The sequence below is a fragment of the Amblyomma americanum genome, chromosome 9 (assembly GCF_052857255.1).
Source record: "Amblyomma americanum isolate KBUSLIRL-KWMA chromosome 9, ASM5285725v1, whole genome shotgun sequence".
Lineage (NCBI taxonomy): Eukaryota > Metazoa > Arthropoda > Arachnida > Ixodida > Ixodidae > Amblyomma > Amblyomma americanum.
Window position 1 is genome coordinate 120,014,955 of NC_135505.1, and position 20,613 is coordinate 120,035,567.

The 20,613-nt window shown below is 45.5% G+C and overlaps 1 protein-coding gene across 2 annotated transcripts; it reads left to right on the forward strand.

Moving 5' to 3' along the window:
• The first annotated feature begins 39 nt into the window (after positions 1-39).
• On the forward strand, positions 40-12,607 carry LOC144104212 (uncharacterized). Of its 2 annotated transcripts, none has more exons than XM_077637091.1 (3): positions 40-2,993; positions 3,837-3,996; positions 12,294-12,607. In XM_077637091.1, exons 2-3 carry the CDS (start codon positions 3,870-3,872, stop codon positions 12,458-12,460), a joined length of 294 nt encoding a protein of 97 aa, XP_077493217.1. In that variant the 5' UTR covers positions 40-2,993; positions 3,837-3,869; the 3' UTR covers positions 12,461-12,607. The 2 variants fall into 2 exon arrangements, with proteins under 2 accessions (XP_077493217.1, XP_077493216.1); XM_077637090.1 differs by having other exon boundaries at positions 1,923-3,047.
• Positions 12,608-20,613: the final 8,006 nt, after the last annotated feature.

Below are 20,613 nucleotides of genomic sequence, written 5' to 3' on the forward strand. Positions count from 1 at the left end.
GGGAACTCCGGATCAGTAGCCGAGCGCCCTAACCACTTCTAACCACTTCGCCACCGCGGCGGGTCGTTTAGCTTGGGTAGCTTCTAATAAAAGCCGGCATCAGCTTTCAATAATTTTTCTTCCCATTACTATGCATAAAGCGCCTTACAAAAGTCTGGGGGTGGCGAGAGGCACAGTGGCCAAGAAATTACAGCGTAGTGCTACCGAGTTCGAAGTCGCAGGTTCGACTCTGATGCCCCACAAAGGTGAAAAAGAAATGGAATTTCACTGAGAGGTCAGTGGACGTTACACATTAGCTTGGTTTTTGGTTTATGGGGCTTTTAACGTTCCAAAGCGACTCAGGATATGAGGGTGGGCGTAGGGAAACGCTCCGGAAATTTCGACCAGCTGAGTTTCTTTAACGTGCACTCGCATCACACAATATACACGAGCGTCTAGAATGTCGCCTGCATCGAAATGCGACCGCCGCGGCCGGGATCGAAGCCGAAGCGCCATAACCATTGAGCCACCGCGGTGGCTGTTGCACCTTGGGTGATGCCTATTGATTAGCTCTCTACAACGAAGTTTCTGAGTCCTTACAGCTCACACCATTGCTTTAATTCGTTAAACTTTGAAGACTTGAGTGGCTGTGTGAAATTCCTTACTGCGGCCAACACCTTGGAGAGATCCAAGTTAATTCTCCTTGCCCGCAGTTATGGAAACTTTACTCAAATTTGAATACACCGGTTGATCTTGCATTCTGCCTCCATCAAAATGTGGCTGGCACGGTCGTACATTGAACATGTGCTCATCAGCAAAATGCAGCAGTCACTGAGCCACCATGGGCGGTGTCAAAATTTAACCATTAACCTCAGTATTGGTCCGATATTGAGGCGAGTCCCCGAAGGTAAAGGGTGTTTGTAATAAGAGTAATTACTCATTAGCATAAGTGCACCAATATGACTACAGTGAAGGGCTTTATCTCTTTAATAGAAACTTCGCCGCTGAATTATCATTTGTCCGGGTCCGAGGTTCAAGCCCAGAAACAGCGCCTGTGCCTGTCATTCGCTCTAGCAACTAAGCAAACCAGGTGGTTACTAGATCAGATGGTAGGGCGAGAGTGAATTGTTCAGCAACTTCTAATGGGAATGGCAGTGGTCCAACATTTCGTGGAATCCGCCAGGTGGAGTAGATATACCAAGAGCAAGCAATCTCCCCTCAGCAAGTAGGAGTCGTTGGAGAGTCCAGCCGTTTACCAGCGTCAGGGATGCTACCGCTTCCGATTGCTTCGATGTCGTCCCGCTGGTGCACTTGGAGCAGCTCCATTCATGTAACCACATGTTCCCACTTGTTCCCCGTTATAAATGGGAGATGTTCGTATAACGCTGTTCCTTCAACGCCGCTGTCACCGAGCCTAAGGCGAAATGTTTGCGCTGATTCAGATATTTGCGCCCAACATGATTCAGCTGACCAGTACTTTTCAACGCGCGCCGCGTTTGGCCAACGGGTACGGAGCGAAATCTAAGAGCTCTGGTGAGATGCGAGGGTAGATAATGGCCGCGAGATCGAGCAGAGTCGCCACCTTGCGGCGGAATGGCGAAACATACTTAGTGTGGACTCCCGCAAGTGTCTGCTGCCAGCAGTGTTTACGTCGGCGGTTATGGCACACATTCCCAGTGATTGCTGTTCGTTTCGCTGCTTCACTGCACTCCTATTTACTTTCTGCCTCTTGCGAAATAAATGTGAACTCGCTATCATCCTACGCTACCTGCGATATCATCCTATAATTGTTCATGTCGAGTATGTCATGCTGGATCATGACATCCTCCGTCAGTATTCGGTGTTTCCGATTCTCTGCCATGCGGCTTCTTAAACACAAGGAAACTGCCGTTAGGTTCCATGACAAAACAAAACGAAGAGGGCACTGCCGTCCATACAACTGAATACAGCCGCCCAGCGATTGTATATCCATGTAAGTATGGTTTCAGATCAGTCAGCGTACTCAGACACGAGTCGGCTTGAAGGCTGCTGCCAAGCAGAAAACAATTTGAACGGTCAACTTTGTGCCCTCTGTCTGCATTATCAATTTGCGTAAGTATTGTCTTTCTCCTATGTTTTTCGCTTTTGAAGGGCATATGCAAGGCGCTTATATATTCTTTATTGCTATTAGACTTGCTGGCTATTGCGTAGAGACGCCCCATCTAAGCAGTGAGCAAATTTCCCCTCAGACATCTGCGAAAACATTTGAAGAGTAGCTCACATCATGCCCTGCATTAAACGAAAGCCAATATAGATTGTTAATAATAGGCTTAACATGATATTGAAGCAATTCTCTGGTTAGGGGACGCAAAGCGGCGCAAACTATGCCGCTCTAAATGGACGGTCAGCAGCCGTTGACTAAAGGTATTCGAGGGCAACATTGTTTGAGACGGTTTTCCACACTTCAATAGATTAAGGCTTTCCTCTAGCTATAGTTCTGTTATCCATGTTACTTTTGAGCCTCGGCGAAGCATGCTCTCAGCGAGAGGCCCGAAAATCTCCGGTAAACGCGGGCACAAATTAAAGCACCCTGTTTCAGCCCCGAGCTCTGCTTAAAGGACAATTGGTTAGAACAAAAGCACGGCAACGCCATGTTCGACTTCTGCCAGCCTCTGTTCTCCGCCAAGTGCTCCAGTTCCAAGCAGTTCCTGGACGTCGGTTGAGGAACTGGCGACTTCACGAGGGATTGCCTGCTGCCCCGCTGCTATCCTTGCCAGAGGATAGTCGGCATCGACTGGTCATCGGACACGATAGATTACGCCAGGCGTCACTCTGGGCACGAGAAGATCGAATACCAGAAGCTGGACATTGCAGGCGATGGCGTTGCTGAGTTCCTCCAACGCTACAGCCACATCTAAAAGGTTTACTCCTACTACCTCCACGGGGCCAAGAACCAGGACGTTGCGCTGCAAACCATCTCCAAGCTCCTGAGTCTGGGTGGGGAATGTCTCCTGCGGTTCCCCACTTCAAACCAGGTGACCGCATCTTAGAAGATGGCTGGCATGGAGCGCTGGGCGAAGTATTTGGAGGTATGCGGGCTTGCGGTTGTTTCGCTGCCTTATGTGCAGTTGCTCGCTGGAAAATGCTTTACAAAGCGGAGGTGTCGGGGCTTCAATATTGAGTGTACTTGAATGTCATAAATTTGGCGCATTATGAAGAAAAGGATCACTAGAGCGCACACTTAATGACAAAAATATACAGAACTCTTCCAGAGTCATTTATAATAAACATCGCGCACTCAGTGGCGACAAAAGGGAAGATACAAAACGACGGGTGCCCGTCCTTGAGTGCCTTCTTTCCAGTCTCCACTGAATACGCGCAGTTTAATGTCATACCAACTCGCCAAAGCATTTGCTCCATGGAGGAAGCAAAACTCAGGAGAGGTCCTCGCTACCCGAGCTGCAAGGCAAAAAGTGTGCCGGAAGCCACGCGCTTTTGCAAGGACTATCGGGTGTCAACAGCCAACAATAACGCTGGACACAGCGGCGTCGTCTGCTGCATTGTCTACTGCGCATGCGCAAGCGCGCTGACACTGCGGCCAAGTAAGGGGTACGCAGGAGTGAGCCCACTCCAAAAAAGTGTGACGTAGCGGCTTCTGAGTTCTTTTGTTCCTCCATGATCTGCTGTAACGACTAAAATGGCTAGTTAGCTCCCGCCTTTCTTTTTCACGCCGTGTATTGCCAGTCATTGCTCTGTAACTCTGAACTGGTACAAATATTGAAGATGAATACCATCTGTCTTCTTTCCTCTTTGTTTTAACCTGATTAGCATCAAGGGCAACGTGACAGTGCTTTGCTGATGTCGAATTCCTCATGCAGGACCTGCTGTCTTTCGTTCCGGAAAGCAAAAACATGACCCATAAGCACGAGCAGATTGAGTACATGTTGTCGCTGCTGCACGACGCTGGGCTCTCGCCGACCAACTTTGATCTGCGCTGGTCAGAGACAATCTACGGCTGCTCGGAAGAAGACATAACCAGTAAGTCACACTTGGATGACTCACAAAGGGTTCACGCTGTTTGCAATTCTGTCCACAGGATCTTTCCTTTTCACACTGCCATGCCTACCGTTGGGTTCTCGGCAAGGATAGGGATAGTAACTTCGTCTGGACACGTGTTTGACTGACTGCGGCGGCGCACGGACTTCGTTGACGTACTTCTCATATAGTAACGGACGCCCGATGTCCTCATGTTTTGATATCCGTGAAAGACTTGCGTGGCATTTTGGCTGGTACTTTGTCTTGATGACGGTAGCAGCTAGAAGCACAACAATTGGCGGTACCCTAAAGAACCCAGTGTCAAAGGTTATAAATTGTAGCCGCCTGTAGGCTAGCGCATTCCAAACGCCGAGTGCAGATTTTGATTGTATGCAGAGTGGCGCTTTGTCGCTTCGAGGGCAGCTAACAAGGTGCGCTTTTTGAATTTATTGCGAGATAAAATTATTGCTGTGGTAGAGCAAAGCCTATTTGGTAATTTTAGCTTTAGACTAGGAGTTGTAAATATTTTGTTTCTACAGAGGTAACTTTGGAGAAGAAAGCTGAAGTTGTGGAGAAGAAGAAAGAGTGCGCTCCGCTAGAGGTTTTCTAAGACGAAGCTGTTGATAGTCCAGTCTGCTGCAGCTAGCTAGGAGCCCCACAGGTTCAAAGAGCTTCGCAATGCCATGAACACCCTGCAAAGCACAAAACTCCGACAGGCCTGTCTAGCTGAGTGCATCACTACGTCCCCTTGATTTGCTCTACATGAAAATTTTTACGTCATGTATTTGAGCCCACCACTACGTGCGTTTCGGTTTAGGGTTTAATTTCATTTTACTCTGAAAGCAGTCCTACATTGTGATATCTGTTGAAGTGAAGCCTTCAGCTCCAGCGAGGACCACGTCGGCTTGAGCATCAGGCAGCGCCTACCCTTCGACCCACCTCCCCAACCCACCTCGACCTCGGAAAAGCGCCACCAACCCATTCTCACCCTTTAGATCAAATTCTGTCGCGTGTGTGAAGCCCCCGCTTTAAGTAAAAGCCCATATTACAAAAATATCGTCAACCCAGTTGTCGAGGGTAAATCAACTGCTTCCGCAGAATAGCGTGATATGTCTGATTGTCCAGTAAATTTTTTTCAAAATCGGCCTGTATACATGCATGTGGTCGACGCCTATTTTTTTTTTTTTTAGTACCAAAGAATTTTTTGACTAGCAATCCTGAAAAAGACGGTGTTTGCTGAAGCCTCTGAAATACCTCCCGAGACAAAATAAATATTTCCGCCACTGGTTTTCGAACTCGCGGCGGCGCGAACAGATGATCTTCGCTGGCCACTGCGCGAAAGCACTATACTATATATTGCCGCGGCCAATGACGCCTCGTTTTAAACTACCACACACTCGCACTGTGCATTGCACTGTGCATTGCACTTTGTGTAGTCAGTAAAACAGGATACGATGACCATATTATATGGTTATTCCGCGCGAACACTAACATCTCAAGCAGAATTTGTAAAAATGAATTTCCATTATGAAGGCTTTGATGATGTCGCACGATAAAATTAAATAAAAATTAAGCCATTTAAGTATGTTACAGGCATACATGCGTAGGTTCTCTGATGCTACTTTAAAGCAACGTATAAGAGCTATTTTCACTCACCAGTAAAATGTAGCATGACTGAATGTAAAGGTGACCAGTTCCCAAGCTGCCAGCAAAACTGAGCAATGCTAACTGTTAACTGGTGTTTATACCACTCAACATATGTTGAATTTTAGAGGGTGCTATTAGTTGCTGACTATCAACATCTTCAGTCGAAATATACCTATTTCACTGCCAGTCTGGTTTTCAAAGGAAGAAATTAACCGAGGCATAGATAGGCATCAGAAATTTTAAAACGCTAATTTGAAGTTAGGCCGTAGAATTCCGAAAAACCATTAAAGCGGTGATGGCTTTTGTCTTTACTGGTATCTCTTTGCTGCAACTTGAAGTTGACGGCTTTCATGTTTAAGATGAACCAACAGCCCTGTTAACACTATCCTGAATACATGAGAGTCACACGCATAAATATGCATTTGTGGATTTCTCACTGAGCCACGTTATAATGAGCCACGTAATGAAGTCGGTGTGTTGCTTAGCTGAAGAGACGATAAGAGAGAAGCACCAAGGAAAATCTGACAAAGATAGGCACAACAATGCATGCTTAGCTTTTCACTGCACGAGTTCAGCTGGCTAGAGCTAGCTTGTGCACAGTGTGCGTTAGCCTAAATGCAACTGTATACCGTCCGGCAAAACTATGGTGTAAATCGGCCTCACTATTACTTGGAATAGACTGCGAGGAAAGTTCTTACGAATAAGAGAGCATTGTATTGGCTTGCCGAGCTGAGCAAGGGACTAAGAACTTCGTTAGAACAATTTAGTTTAACATTTACTATACCTAAACAGTACTGAATCACAATGAGTGGTGAGCATTGACATGATGTGCCAAGTGGGGACTTGAGTATGTAAGTTACTAATAACAAGTAATTAACCATTAGCATCCAGGCATAGTCATGCGGCTACAAAGTAAAGCTTTGTAGCTCTTCTTTGTGGCTTTATGACAGCACTTAGGTGGATGCCAATGAGTAATTACGCCATTATTACAAATATTCTCCGCCTTGGGGAACTACCTAAATCAGTGGACGAACATTATCATTCACTACGAGGTTTTCTGCAGTGACCAACTACAAGGACAAGAGGTTAGTAAGCGCTGTGAGGTGGAAGGCCAATCCAGGCTTTCGAGGCAAAAACAAAAATGAATCGTGAAATGCAGTGGCATGAGCTAACAGAGGCACAACGGTACTTGCACGGCTAGTGCAGAAGGAACCATGGGATGGAACAGATTAGTTGGTTATGTGATGGTAAAGAGTTGAAAAACGCTGCAGTTTCTGCACGACATGAAGAAATTCGAGGATTCACCTTTAGTGCCGGGACACTGGAGCTTCAACAATAGTCTGAGAAAATGAAACGGCTCAGGTCTTAACTTATTTCAGGATTAGAGTTGAGTTAGGTTTGTGCCCTGTGCCATTAGAATACCCGAGGGGATTCCACATATGGGATTTGAACACAATTAACTTGGAAGACGGCGGTGCTAAGTACATGTTATGGTGTAAACTTTCTAGGTTGTGGGTGGGCGTATAAGCATTATGAGGTGAGACCATGGTACGTTGTGAGCCATGTTAATGGCTGAGTGTTTGAACCAGTATACAGTATTATAAGTAGGCGAAATATAGTTATGCTGACAATAAAAAATATTAGTGCATTCTTAGTAACATTAGTAAACAGGTCATTCTAGAGCATGCAAATTGTTGTCTTGGAGAACTGAAACACTGGTATTTATTACAAGATTGCAGACGCCATATACCCATCAGTGAAGGAATGTAACAAAACAATAAATGAAAAGTCATAATGTGGGTAATAAAAACCTGAGGCCCAAGGGCTATGCCTTGGGTGACGTCCAAGATTGCAGGAAAAAGCAGGATGCATAAGAACTGGCAAGGAAAATCTGCCGATCGCTGGCTGTTTAAACTTGGATACAGTTTAGAGCTATTGGATACAAGGTAAGGCACGAGAAAACCAGCCATACATAAATAAGCGAATCACATGCTTTTTCAAAGACAAGAAAAAAAAAGCATCGAGGGGGATGTTACAGTCAAGGTGCATGTCGTGAAAAACAAGAGCAAGTTAGCTATTGCAGGAATATTTTCTAACAGCTTGCCAATTTGAATGAAGCAGCTTAATGGGTCAAAACAATCTAGGAGGGCAAGAATACAAAATGTGTTTGGTCATTTGCAGCACATGGCAATGACATAAAAAGGGCCATAGGTGCCGAGTAATGATGGGCCAGAAAATTCAAGAAACATAGAGGGGCCAAGCTATGATGAGGCAGGAAGCTATCTGCACAGCATGGACTAGTTATGCTTACATCTTGTTTCCTATCCTTTTGATGCATTATGCAAAATTCACAAAACTTGGTCCGAGTGTACTTTCGGTTGAACCGATGGTAAGTTGGCATGCTGAAACTGAGTTAAGGAACGAGGACAACTGAGCAAGAATTGCTAACCTGTGCGGTGATATTCTTTGCCGTTGTCATTGTTCCTAAGGTAGCTTTACCAGCTCCACAGGGCTCATTTTGCGGTCTGTTGTTTAAAATTGCTGTCAGATAAAACCAATCGCTATTCTTCAACTAGCAAACTGCTGTGCTATACAACACATCCTTCTAATTATGTTCATAATTGCAAGACAAATGTATTTCTTTAAAAAACATAGTTACATAACACGTATTCATTGCTTGTGTCATAATCAGAACTAAAAAATGAACCATAATTTCATATATACATCCATGTCTTACTAATACGGGTCTGATTAATATGGACTCAAAGTATTAACATTATTTCCGGGGAAAGAACTTTTTTTAATGCACTTACGCCAAGTTAACATGAAAACATCCTGGTCAGAGTGGACAGATTGAAAATGCGTACAGCCCATTGTCCCATGTGTTCTTGTAACATTATTGTGCAAAGCGAAAAGACTTAAAACTTTGGATTTGAGCAGATAAATCAAACGCTGCCTGAATCATCTACCTTTCTTACACATTAAAATTGCCATCTCACTGCTTGTCCCGCTGTCAGCACAGAATTTTATGCTAACCTGCGGACTGTCAGGCACACCGACATCTCCAGTTCATGCAATTTCTGGTAGCCAAAGCACTTCTTTTTCTAATGTAAAAATCACTGTCAGGGCTCGGTGACTCGCATTGTAGCGTAGATTTTTCATTGCACAAAATGAATCAGGCTGCTTGAAAATAAAACAACAGAACCGCTTCGTTATATTATAACCTCACAGATGCCTACCCACAGCTCACATTGCTAGGTTAGCACTTTTTATGCCGAGTACACCGAAGAAGAAAAGAAAAATGCAATGCCAATGTTTCACGTATGCGTGGCGGGCAAGACCAGAACTAAGCGCCGGTGAAAAACGGAGCATCAGCTAATGCAAGCAGCAACAGCCATTTCATTCAATCCGAGGAGTAAGAGAATGGGTTCCAATTAAATGCGGCCTCTTCCCCGACAGGTGAACGGTTCCATTGATAATACAGAACTTATAAATGGGACAATGTCGGCATTGCAGAGCCAACCACAATAAGACACTGCTTGGTACATTTCAAAGAACTGAATTAAGCCTTGCTATTGTAGCTTTGAATGTCTGCAGGCATGGTACTGTTGTGACCACACAAATGTGAACGGATAAGTGCACCAGGAAACCTTTACAATACTGCCTCTCTCAGCCGCAAGCCTAGCAGAAGGGCATGGACAATGATTTCTTGTTCGCGTACAAGTATACATGTGAGTGACACAAATAACGAAGAAACAGCACAATTCATCAAAAATACAAGCGATAAGGTAATACAAAAATACAATAGAAAACAACGTAGAATACAATGAACACCAAATGTGCGCGTCCTAGAGATAAGCAAAAACGAAACATTTTAACGAAGCTACAGCATTTGATATCTACTTATGAGAGTGCTACTTAAGAATCGGGAACAAACACTAGAATATCTTAATAATCTTTTGTGATAAGCTCTAACTGCGAAACAAACCTGGATAATGAATTTGTCGTTGTTAATGATGAGCGAAGTCTATTTCATTCTCTGATTGCGCGTGGAAAAAATGAGTAACTGAATGTGTCGTTAGAAAAAGAATACTCTGTTAGCGCATGTTCGTGTTGATGCCATGTTTTTCTAGCTTGCGAATATGAAATGTACTGCGTGGTATCCACTTTATACTGACGATGCAGCATTTGAAAAAGGAACTTTAGTCGAGCTTGTTTTGCTCTCGTCGATAGTGTGTTAAGGCCTGAACAGGCTAAGAGACGTGAGGGTGAGTCTGTAGGACGGTATTTGCGGTGAATGAACCTTGCGGATGGGAAGCGTTCTACACTGCCGACACACAGCTGATTGTGCTCTCCATCGCCTTCACTCAGCAGAAAAGTAATCATGTCCGTAGCAAGCAGTCACAAGCAAATGAAGGTAGCGGATAGACGTGTGAATGTGCATCGATGATCACTCCTTCTCAAGGCTTCGAAAATGTATTGTTAAACAAACTGGTGCAGCTGAACCAGGCAATGCTGCTGAACAACCGCTTAACACCAGTAAAGCTCATTTCACGAGCAAAATCAACAAACACTGTCATGGCTCATGGGACACTTCAAGATCACCGAATTTTTTTTATTACAATCGTAAGCAAGATTCCCCTCAACTATAGGTTGCCAAGCATTTGTTAAAGCAAAAAAAAAGGAATGGAAAAGGTCCTATTGATATATATATATATATATATATATATATATATATATATATATATATATATATATATATATATATATATATATATATATATATATATATATATATATATATATATATATATATATATATATATTTGTTTTCCATCAAGACTCGTTGTGCCCAACTTGCTCTGTGGATATTTTTGATCGCATAAGCTGCTGCCACAGTTTTTTTTGTTTTTGCGTAACATCGTGTGAAATGCTCATTGAAAAACAGACTTATGAGTTGACACATGTTGGAGATTCTACACTGTGAACCAGACGCGATTTAAATGCGGCATTGACTCTTGTTCGTAATTGCTTATACAATGTTGTCACAACCTAAACCGAAATGGCTAGAGGAAGTGTCCAGACACCCATTCATCATGAAGATACTATTGCAGACAAATGTCCGCACATACAGCAGGAAATAACAAAAATTACGCTACCGAAGATACATCTGCGTTGCACACCGATGTTTTCACACATACTTCACAGTGCCGCCGGCCAGTCGTAACCCGAGCACCCATCATCATAAAATGTGTTGAATGCAGCACCAAGGCAGAGAATAATGGCGTGGCTGCTTTTGTCGCCGCAGAAAACACTCCGACGGCCGTGTAGCCAAAATCGTGTCACGTCGCACACATGGCAGTTCTCGAGCACAGTGCCCGCACGAATCGCGAACAAAATGGTAATGGATACGTAGCAGAAACAACGTCATGTGATCGCTTCGGTTGAAATCACTGAAACCATCGCAACAAATGCGACTACCTGCACAACGCCACGATGATTTCAGCATTCGGAAAACACGGCTTCCGTAGTGAGCATTGGCACATGCACATTTAGCTGCCTTCACGTAAAATCCCTCGCTCCGATCGCAATCACGTTCACTACGCGGACACTTGCCACTGTGTTATGCAGCTCATACACGCACCAGAAATTCACCGTGAGCAGTTTATACTCGCCACTGTCAGTGATGATCTTCGCAGAAATTGGGAACGCTTGCAACAACCACAAACAGCTCCATATATACACTTCGTGACATCACCAACCCGTAAGTTTTGCGTTGGTTTCAAGAGGCGCTCTCTCAACTATATCAGCGTAGATGATTACAGAATTCAACTAGGGAAACTGTCGCTCGCCACTGCTGAACGCGGCGAAGTTTGCAGTCACTCTGAACACTCGTAATATCAACATGTGGCCAAAATAATATGCTTCGCGACATAGCTGCCACCGCCTAGGCCTCACTCCCCAGTTCGACGAAAGGCCATCTTGCCCCGGCAGAAGCAAGGTGGAGGGGCTCGAGACGTCACTGACGTCACGCAAAATGCAGCCAATAACTGCAATTCGGTCAACGGCCGGACCCGCTCATCCGCCCAGAAGTTGAAGTCCAACTTTCCATCCGCTCGCTGGACGCGGCGGACGCCTATTGTCTTGACTGAGCGATCCGTCGTCCGCTCGCCGAGCGGAAGCTGCAAAAAAGCGATCGTACCATGGCCCTTAGCAATGCTACACTACCAGAATTTTTTTTCCTTTACACCTTCTTGTACTTCTGCACGCAGATGTGCTTTACGATGTCCATTTTTGTTTCCCAGTTACATTTTTAGTATCAGAAATTCATTTCGACATTACATGATGCATATGGAATGCAGCAGGTGCACGCGAACCGGCTTTCCGATACTTTTAGTCCGCAATCACCACTTAAGCTACGTCCTTTTTAGCTTTATCTATGACATGTTGTTATTTACTACGCGGATCTTGAACTCAACCAGTTAGCTACTATAAAAACACGCCACATCAGCTCGGACGTCAAGGGCCATTAGTGGATCACTTGTAACGACGTGTTTATGCCTATTTTCTTTAGCACACTTGTCATAAAGGCATAATTGCTCGCTGTTTAGAATTGCAATGTGGCACTCCAGTTTCGTTCCCTTGTTTCGCAGGGCTGCACAAGGACATGGTCCCCATCGCCGGTCTGGTTTCTGTCGAGGAAGAAGCGCAGCTGTTCGACGACGTCAGGATGCTCGTCCAGAAACTGCGCGGTCACGAGACGGACCAATCGCGCTTTCGCATGTACAGCATCATGGCGACCAGGACGCTGAAGCGCTAGCATCACACCATACCTACCACCACTGCAGAGCGGAAGGCTTGCTGCGTTGCCTGCCGTTGACCAAAAATGAGAATCCTCTATCTTTTGTACATCCATAAAGAAATGCTCTCAGTTCTTTTAGCTTGGGTAGCTTTTAATAAAAACTGGTATTGGCTTTCAATAACTTTTATTTCCATTACTCTGCATAAAGCGCGTTATACAAATCAGGGGGTGGCGAGAGGCACAGTGACCAAGAAATTGCAGCGTAGAGTTACAGGGCTCGAGGTAGCATGTTCGATTCCCAGCCTCACCTGCCGCTTTGACTCTGAGAGGTCCGTGGACGTTGCACCTTGGGTGATGTCTATTAATCAGCTCTCTACAAGGAAGTCTTTTAATCCAGTTAACTCACACCGCTGCGTAAAGCTCCGAAGTTTTGAGTGGCTCCGCGAAATTGCAGGCTGCGGCCAACACATTTAAGGGATGCATATTAATTCGCCTTTGCCCGCGGTTATAGGAACTCCAGTCAAATTTGAACACGCTGGCGTATCCTGCATTTTGCCTCGATAACAATGTGGCTGGCAGGGTCGAGAATTGAGCACGTGCTCATCAGCTAAATGCGGCAGTCACTAAGCCACCGCGGGCGGTGTCACAATTTAACCATTAACCTCAGATTTGGTCCAATGTTTGCAGGAATAACCAAAGGTAAAGGGTATTTGTAATTAGAGAGTATTTGCTCATTAGCATCTACTCAAGTGCACCATTACGACTACATTACACTTTTATTAGAAACTTCGCTCTTGAAGTAAAATTTGTCTTGGTCCGGGTTTACAGCCCAGAGCCGCCGCCACTGCATGTCAGTAGCTATACCAACTAAGCAAACCAGTTGGCTATGAAAAGAGATGGTAAGACGAGAGTGAATTCTTCAACAACTCGAAATGACAATGGCATTGGTTCAATATTTAGTGGAATCCGCCAGGTGGAGTAGATTTGCAGTAAACGAGTAAATGCCCATTAGTCCATACGGCTACACAGGAAATCTATATAACTGCCACAAAAACTTTAAAGACAAAGAAGTAGACCCAAGCTTACCGGCTCATCGCATTAATCAGCCAAAGCTGATTGGCATCAGCAGTCGAGCGGGTCGTAGTGGGAGGCCCGTCTTCACGTTTATCAGCCGACTGCTAGGCTGGGCGTCTCGCAGGCCCTCTTTGGCGTCTATACGCTCACGTGCATACTGAGTTTGTTTTCATTTGCGTTATTCAGTTTTATCGACCCGCCGCGGTGGCTCAGTGGTTAGGGCGCTCGACTACTGATCCGGAGTTCCCGGATTCGAACCCGACCGCGGCGGCTGCGTTTTCATGGAGGAAAAACGCTAAGGCGCCCGTGTGCTGTGCGATGTCAGTGCACGTTAAAGATCCCCAGGTGGTCGAAATTATTCCGGAGCCCTCCACTACGGCACCTCTTCCTTTCTTCTTTCACTCCCTCCTTTATCCCTTCCCTTACGGCGCGGTTCAGGTGTCCAACGATATATGAGACAGATACTGCGCCATTTCCTTTCCCCCAAAACCAATTATTATTATTATCAGTTTTATCGCGTTCTCGACACACTTCAGGGACTCCAGGGCTGGTTTCCCGAAGCAAGTAGTTTGGTTCACAGTGTTGCCTTATTCGCAGTTTAATAAATGAAAATTGGTTGCTAAGGAAAGAAAATGGCGCAGTAATTGTCTCACATATGTCGGTGGACACCAGAACCGCGCCGAAAGGAAAGGAACAAAGGAGGGGGTTAATGAACAAAGGAAGAAATAGGTGCGATTGTTTTCATTTACGTTCTTGAGTTTGATCGCGTTCCCGGCACACTTCACGGACACCAGGGCCTGTTTCCCAAAGCAAATAGTCTAGTTCCAAGTGTTGTCTTACTCACAGTTTAAAAAATTAATATTGGTCTTGGATGAAAGAAAATAGAAGGGTCTGAGAGAAGAAAGTAAGAAAAAGGTGCCGCAGTGTAGTTCTCCGCAATAATTTTGACCACCTGGGGATCTTTACCGTGCACTGACATCGCACAGCACACAGGCAGCTTTGTGTTTCAATGGAGGAGTACACCCAGGTACACCGGGAAAATGTTATGAGCTGTTGTTGTAAAGTATAACCCGCACAGCTGTTCGCGATTAAGTAATCACAAGGCACCCGTAAACAGTATCCGACAACATGCAAAAACAAAGCGCGCAAATATCAGACGTAGGAGAATAAAGCTTTATGGATGTGATCTGTCGCCAGCTCGCTATTTTAGCACAGTTTCATTGTCATTCCTTACTCTGGGCTGTAATAGACGCTTTCAAACAATTAGTCACTGAAATTCGAAGGTAATCATAAACCCGTGGTCAGTTATTTATTTAAATTTGTAATGCATGTCCTGACACAATATATGGGCCATATATGTTCAATATATATGTGAAAATATCTATAAACACACAAAATGATACAACAGCTATCTCCTCAATAACGAACATGACAGAAAGCTGAAATAGAAAGGAAAGGGGCCTTTTTGTTGCTTGTTTCATCGCGCCATGACGATTTCTATACAATGTACAATTTCTCTTGTAGCCACAACCTCTTTTGGCTTCCAGGAGATGGAATTGAGTAGAAAGGCTCGTCGTTCGAAACGCCCTGGAAAATTGAAAATCATCCAAAAAAACTGACAAGAAGATCCCTTCGTTGCTGTCTCTCGATGTCATTCAAATTGAATCTGCGAATTGTCTCTTTGCGTTTTAGAATTATTTCCTGTTTTTGTGTCAAGGCACGTCGATGCAAAACGCAATTGAGAGATGTCCCCATCGCTTCCATAAAATATTTTTGAATCGAATAAGTAAATAGTTGCACCTCTTCAGTGCCACACAGTTTTTGCAAGTTGCTTTATTTTCTGTCAGTCCATAGACGATCACCTGGGCACTTTGGTTTTGTCCACTTATGTTATAAGAGTTCGCCAAGCCGAAGGCTGCGTCACATAACATCGAATCCAAAGATATCATTCAGAGACGGGCTCCCGGCGAAATGAACGTTGTAGAGGTGTCAGTTTTCTATTTCGGAACCATGCCGACGCGCTGTGGTCAAAACTGCTACCATCCCAAAAAGCTGCCTGGACGTTCAGCAGCGATAGATCCAGGAATTTCTTGAACGACAATGCACAACAGGGACGAAATACCTTGTCGCCATTGTGCCGAGTCTCAAGATAAAGGTGTGGTTATTCTGCCGGATTGTTTCGCTTTTCACGCCGCTGTCCATTGGGTTCTCATTCGGGGAAACTCCGTACTTGTCACCGAAAGAGCAAGGTACGAAAAATATCGCCTTCATTAAAATTATCTGTGCTGGGCCACTGCGTTCACGGAGCGCAGTGGTTAAGGCGCTCGTCTACTGAGCCGGTTTACCCGGGGTCGAACCCTACCGCGGGAGCAGCGTTTCGATAGAGGCAAAACGCAAAAGGCGCACGTGAGCTGTGCAATATCAGTGCATGTTAAAGATCCCCAGGTGATCGAAATTATTCAAGCGAAAGCTTTACTGGCCGCGAAGTTGAGATTTCGCTGTGGCGATGCTTCGAGGAGGCACATGACGTCACAACGCGCGCCTCGCTACGGGTATTTTTCTCTCGCTCCCTAGTCACTACTGCGCATGCGCCACTAGTTGCACCGAGCCACAGGTGTTCGGCCGTGGCGCAGCGCCGCGCCTTTCTTCAAAAATAATAATAATAATAATAATAATTGGTTTTTGGGGGAAAGGAAATGGCGCAGTATCTGTCTCATATATCGTTGGACACCTGAACCGCGCCGTCAAGGAAGGGATAAAGGAGGGAGTGAAAGAAGAAAGAAAGAAGAGGTGCCGTAGTGGCGGGCTCCGGAATAATTTCGACCATCTGGGGATCTTTAACGTGCACTGACATCGCACAGCACACGGGCGCCTTCACGTTTTTCCTCCACAAAAACGCAGCCGCCGCGGTCGGGTTCGAACCCGGGAACTCCGGATCAGTAGTCGAGCGCCCTAACCACTGAGCCACCACGGCGGGTGAAAAAAATCCAACTTTCAATTTCCAGTTTTCTCTTCTTTCCCCACCTCCTTTATCCCTTCGTTTAAGGCGTGGTTCGGGTGTCCACCGAGATATGTGAGACGGTTACTGTGCAATTTCCTTTCCTCAAACAGCACCTTACAATTTTATGCAGTTTCCTCCAAATTATGGGCAGAAAAACATTGAATTGGTTTTCAATGGCAGCATTAACCACTGGGTGCAAATGCAGGACACACTTTAAAAGCAACATTTTGTTAGTGATGGTCAGACTATTCTCACCAATATGTTCATAAGAGTATGTTGCAAATAATCTACAGTTGCCTAAAAATTGAAACAAATGTCCATGAAAGCTGGACTTGTATCACTGAGGCTGCCGGTAGCTGCACTTTTAGAGAAAGCTATAAAGTGGGTAAAATTGATTTTAAGCTCTGTACGTTAGCCTTTGATGACGCATCCTAGGCCCGGATAGCCTAGAGCTATTATCAAACATGGCGAGCGGGACATACCATTTGTTGCAGTAGTAGTACTAGTAGTAGATATACCAGCAGTAGTCCGTAGTAGTAAGAGCATGATGGTACTTAGTACCAGTAGTAATAGTAACTTGACACAAGGAAACTGGGAGGTGCATGGGGCCTGGCGATTGCAAGCAGGTGGACCCCGTTTACCGGTGCCGCTATTTCCTCTGGTAGCTTCGGGTAATTAAGCTCAGTCCATTCAACAAGACTGACCGAAAGAGTAGCAATTGTGGCAGTAAAACAGAAAAAAATGTGTTAAAGGCCGAAAATTCAAAAACATCGCGCGGCCTGGAGGCAGAACTATGCAGCCGGTAGTGGCCCACGGAACAAAACAGTTGTGGATTGGGTCTTAGTTAAGCTTTGCCTGTCATTCAAATTGACTCAGAAATTGTCGAAGCATCCATGCAGCCAACTTCGTTTGCATTCATTTTAAGGATTAATAGTATGGTGATTTTGGAAGTGCATCTCATTTTGCCCCTGAAATTTTTTAAAAATTTTTAGTTGGTTTTTGGGGAAAGCAAAATGGCGCAGCATCTGTGTCATATCTCGTTGGACACCTGAACCGCGCCGTAAGGGAAGGGATAAAGGAGGCAGTGAAAGAAGAAAGGAAGAAGAGGTGCCGTAGTGGAGGTCTCCGGTATTAATTTCGACCACCTGGGGATCTTTACCGTGCACTGACATCGCACAGAACACGGGCGCCTTAGCGTTTCGCCTCTATCGAAACGCAACCGCCGCGGTCAGGTTCGAACCTGGGAATTCCGGATCAGTAGCCGAGCACCTTAACCACTGAGCCACCGCGGCGGGGTTTTCCCCTGTTCATTCTCATTTTCCCCCATGGAATGGGAGAAAATTAAGAAAACAAATTTAAAGCTTTATTACATCGTACTGTTTTCCTCTCCAGCTGGACTTTTCATATTTGGTGAGTGCGATGCCAGGATGGTAAAGAATATTTTGGCAGTATTTATTTTTTTACATCTGTGAACAAAAATACTGGCGACGATCTAGAAATTTGTGCCGCGTTTTGCTCCACTGTTTAAGCTCAAAGCTGGGCTACTTGTTGTTTATATAGCAGATGGGACATAGCACTAGCGTTAAACCACTGGGACGAATGTAGAGCAGGCAACACAAAGGCTGGAGGTAAACTGAGTTTATTCACAGAAAACCATACATTTATGTAAGCAACAACCACGTCCCTGAAAACTACCATCCATTGAACCGCATGCGCAAAGGCCCTTTCCGATTCAAGAAGTTAACTTTCTCGATAGAAACATAAATATTAGGCTTGCTCATGCACGACTGCTATTCCACGTGTATAATAAAGGCTTATAGTATATCTGGCTCCTTCTGGTCTACGAGCACACACGTTATTTTTGTATATGCGGACCAGAGAGAGCGAGATGTGCTGGTAGCCTTTGTTGTAGACGTGGAAAAACAGTCGTGCGGGAGAAAGGCGAATGTTTATCTTCCTACCTAGGAAGCGAGCTTCTGGAACTGAAAGGTGCCGTCAAGAAGATATCTTAACAAGGGCCGCTGCCTCAATGCTCGACTGGTGGGGCCATCATTTGTTGGCTCTGTAAATGGTAAACAGGCTAAAGGTCAATAATAACATACGCTTGAAAAACTTTAAAGCGATTTATGTTTCTTGGGGTTTAACGTCCCAAAGCGACTAAGGTTATGAGGGACGGCGCAGTGAAGGGTTCCGGAAATTTCGACCACCTGGGGTCTCTAACGTGCGCTGACATCGCATAGTACGCGGGCGTCTAGAATTTCGCCTAAAAATACTGTAAAGCGCTGGAGACAAGGAACATGAGCACTGGAAGATTATAATGTCACGGAGTTCTCACAGAGAGACGCTTCAACAGCTGGAGTCGGCAAGAGGAGACGGTAATGGCGGCCGATCCGCGAAAGCACGATCGCAACCTCATCGTCTTCGCGGACAGCTTGCGCCACCTGGCAACACTCCTCTAGGCTAAAGTAGACGTTTCTTAGTTTCGCGGCGTCGTCCCACTGGTTATAAGCAGCCACACGCTCGAAGTGAAGGAACCAGTCCTCCACGTCTTCGAAAAGGTCCCCGTGGAAGGCCTTGGGAACCCGCGGGGTCTGCAAGGTATAGTGGGCAGGTGTAGCACCGGCAGCTTGCGTGAGAATACCGGTGGCTGGTATCATGACTGTCGCGAGTGGTCCAAGCTCCGGTGAAAGTCCCTGCAGCCTCCGGCTGAAGCGGTGTACCGGGGTGTCAATCGGCGCAGGGCTGGCGGCACGGCTCCCTGGAGGGGTTTCTTGCATGGGATACTCGTACCCCGCACCTCCACCAAATTGTCACGGAGTTCTCACAGAGAGACGCTTCAACAGCTGGAGTCGGCAAGAGGAGACGGTAATGGCGGCCGATCCGCGAAAGCACGATCGCAACCTCATCGTCTTCGCGGACAGCTTGCGCCACCTGGCAACACTAGGTGGCAATAAGCACAACTACGCGGCCTGTTATGAAGCCCATCTTCTTATCTTGCGCTTTATTTTCCACGCTTCACCACCCTATATACAACTGGGAAACTTAGTTAAGAAATATTAAACACCGCCAGACTTTCCGGAGTCTAAAAATAGATGAAGCCTACTCTGTGCATGCTCCGCACACCAGGAGTTCTCTGCAATGGCCCATCTTTTCATAAGGCCGCATTTTTCATATAGTCTTTCGTATTTGTTTTCCTTTACTGTCATTGGAAAACCCCGCTTTAGACCGTACTTGTTCTGCATAGTTGCATTCTCTTGCGGCTATTCTTCGCTATCTAATTATTGCGATCAGAATGGCATCTGCGAGCAAATACTGTAGTCGAGTGTTGATGTGCTGCAGTGACCACTCTTCCCCATCGCCACCGTGCGAGAGCATCCGTGCAAAGGATCTCCCGGTACCCACCATGACGACCGTGGCTGACGTCAAAAACGCGTGGAACGAAGCTCATTTCTACCAATTTGCACGCTGCCATGATTTCTGCGTTTCTCAGCTATCCCATGATGCTCCCCGGCACATCCTGCATGATGTATTAAGGACGTTATTTTGGGCCTTTCCGCAAATGCTCATCGCTCCCGGGAAAATAAACAGAATGATGGGTTTATTTTGTTTCTTTGCATCTTTAAGCCATAACCAAGTTGTGAGGTAGCCAGGACGATTAGTGGCTGTTATTCAATGTTTGTTGTGACGGGCGACAGTTAAGGGGACAGTCTTATCTTTAGCTCTGTACTCTACGAAAAAAAAAACCCTCGCCGTTTAGCATTTTCTTACCTTTGTTTAGAAGATCTCACAATGCCTTCTTTCAGACTGCTTGAAAATGAATATCTGTGTAAAGATATCTGTGAATTTTGAGTTTAGAGGACTGAACGTAAAAAGCTTCATAAAAACCAGTGCAGGGCAGATCAACAGCAGCACCGCAAAATAGCGCATGAGCATTAGCGGCCACTAGAATGTTTTTCAGATCAGACGTCAAATCCTTTTTATTCACTCAGATGGAAAGTTCAGAACTGCAGACATCTTAGCCGCGGCTACCACCCGTGATCAGTTATAATGACCCGAAGTCGCAGTAACACGCCCCTGATTATTTGAATGACTCAGT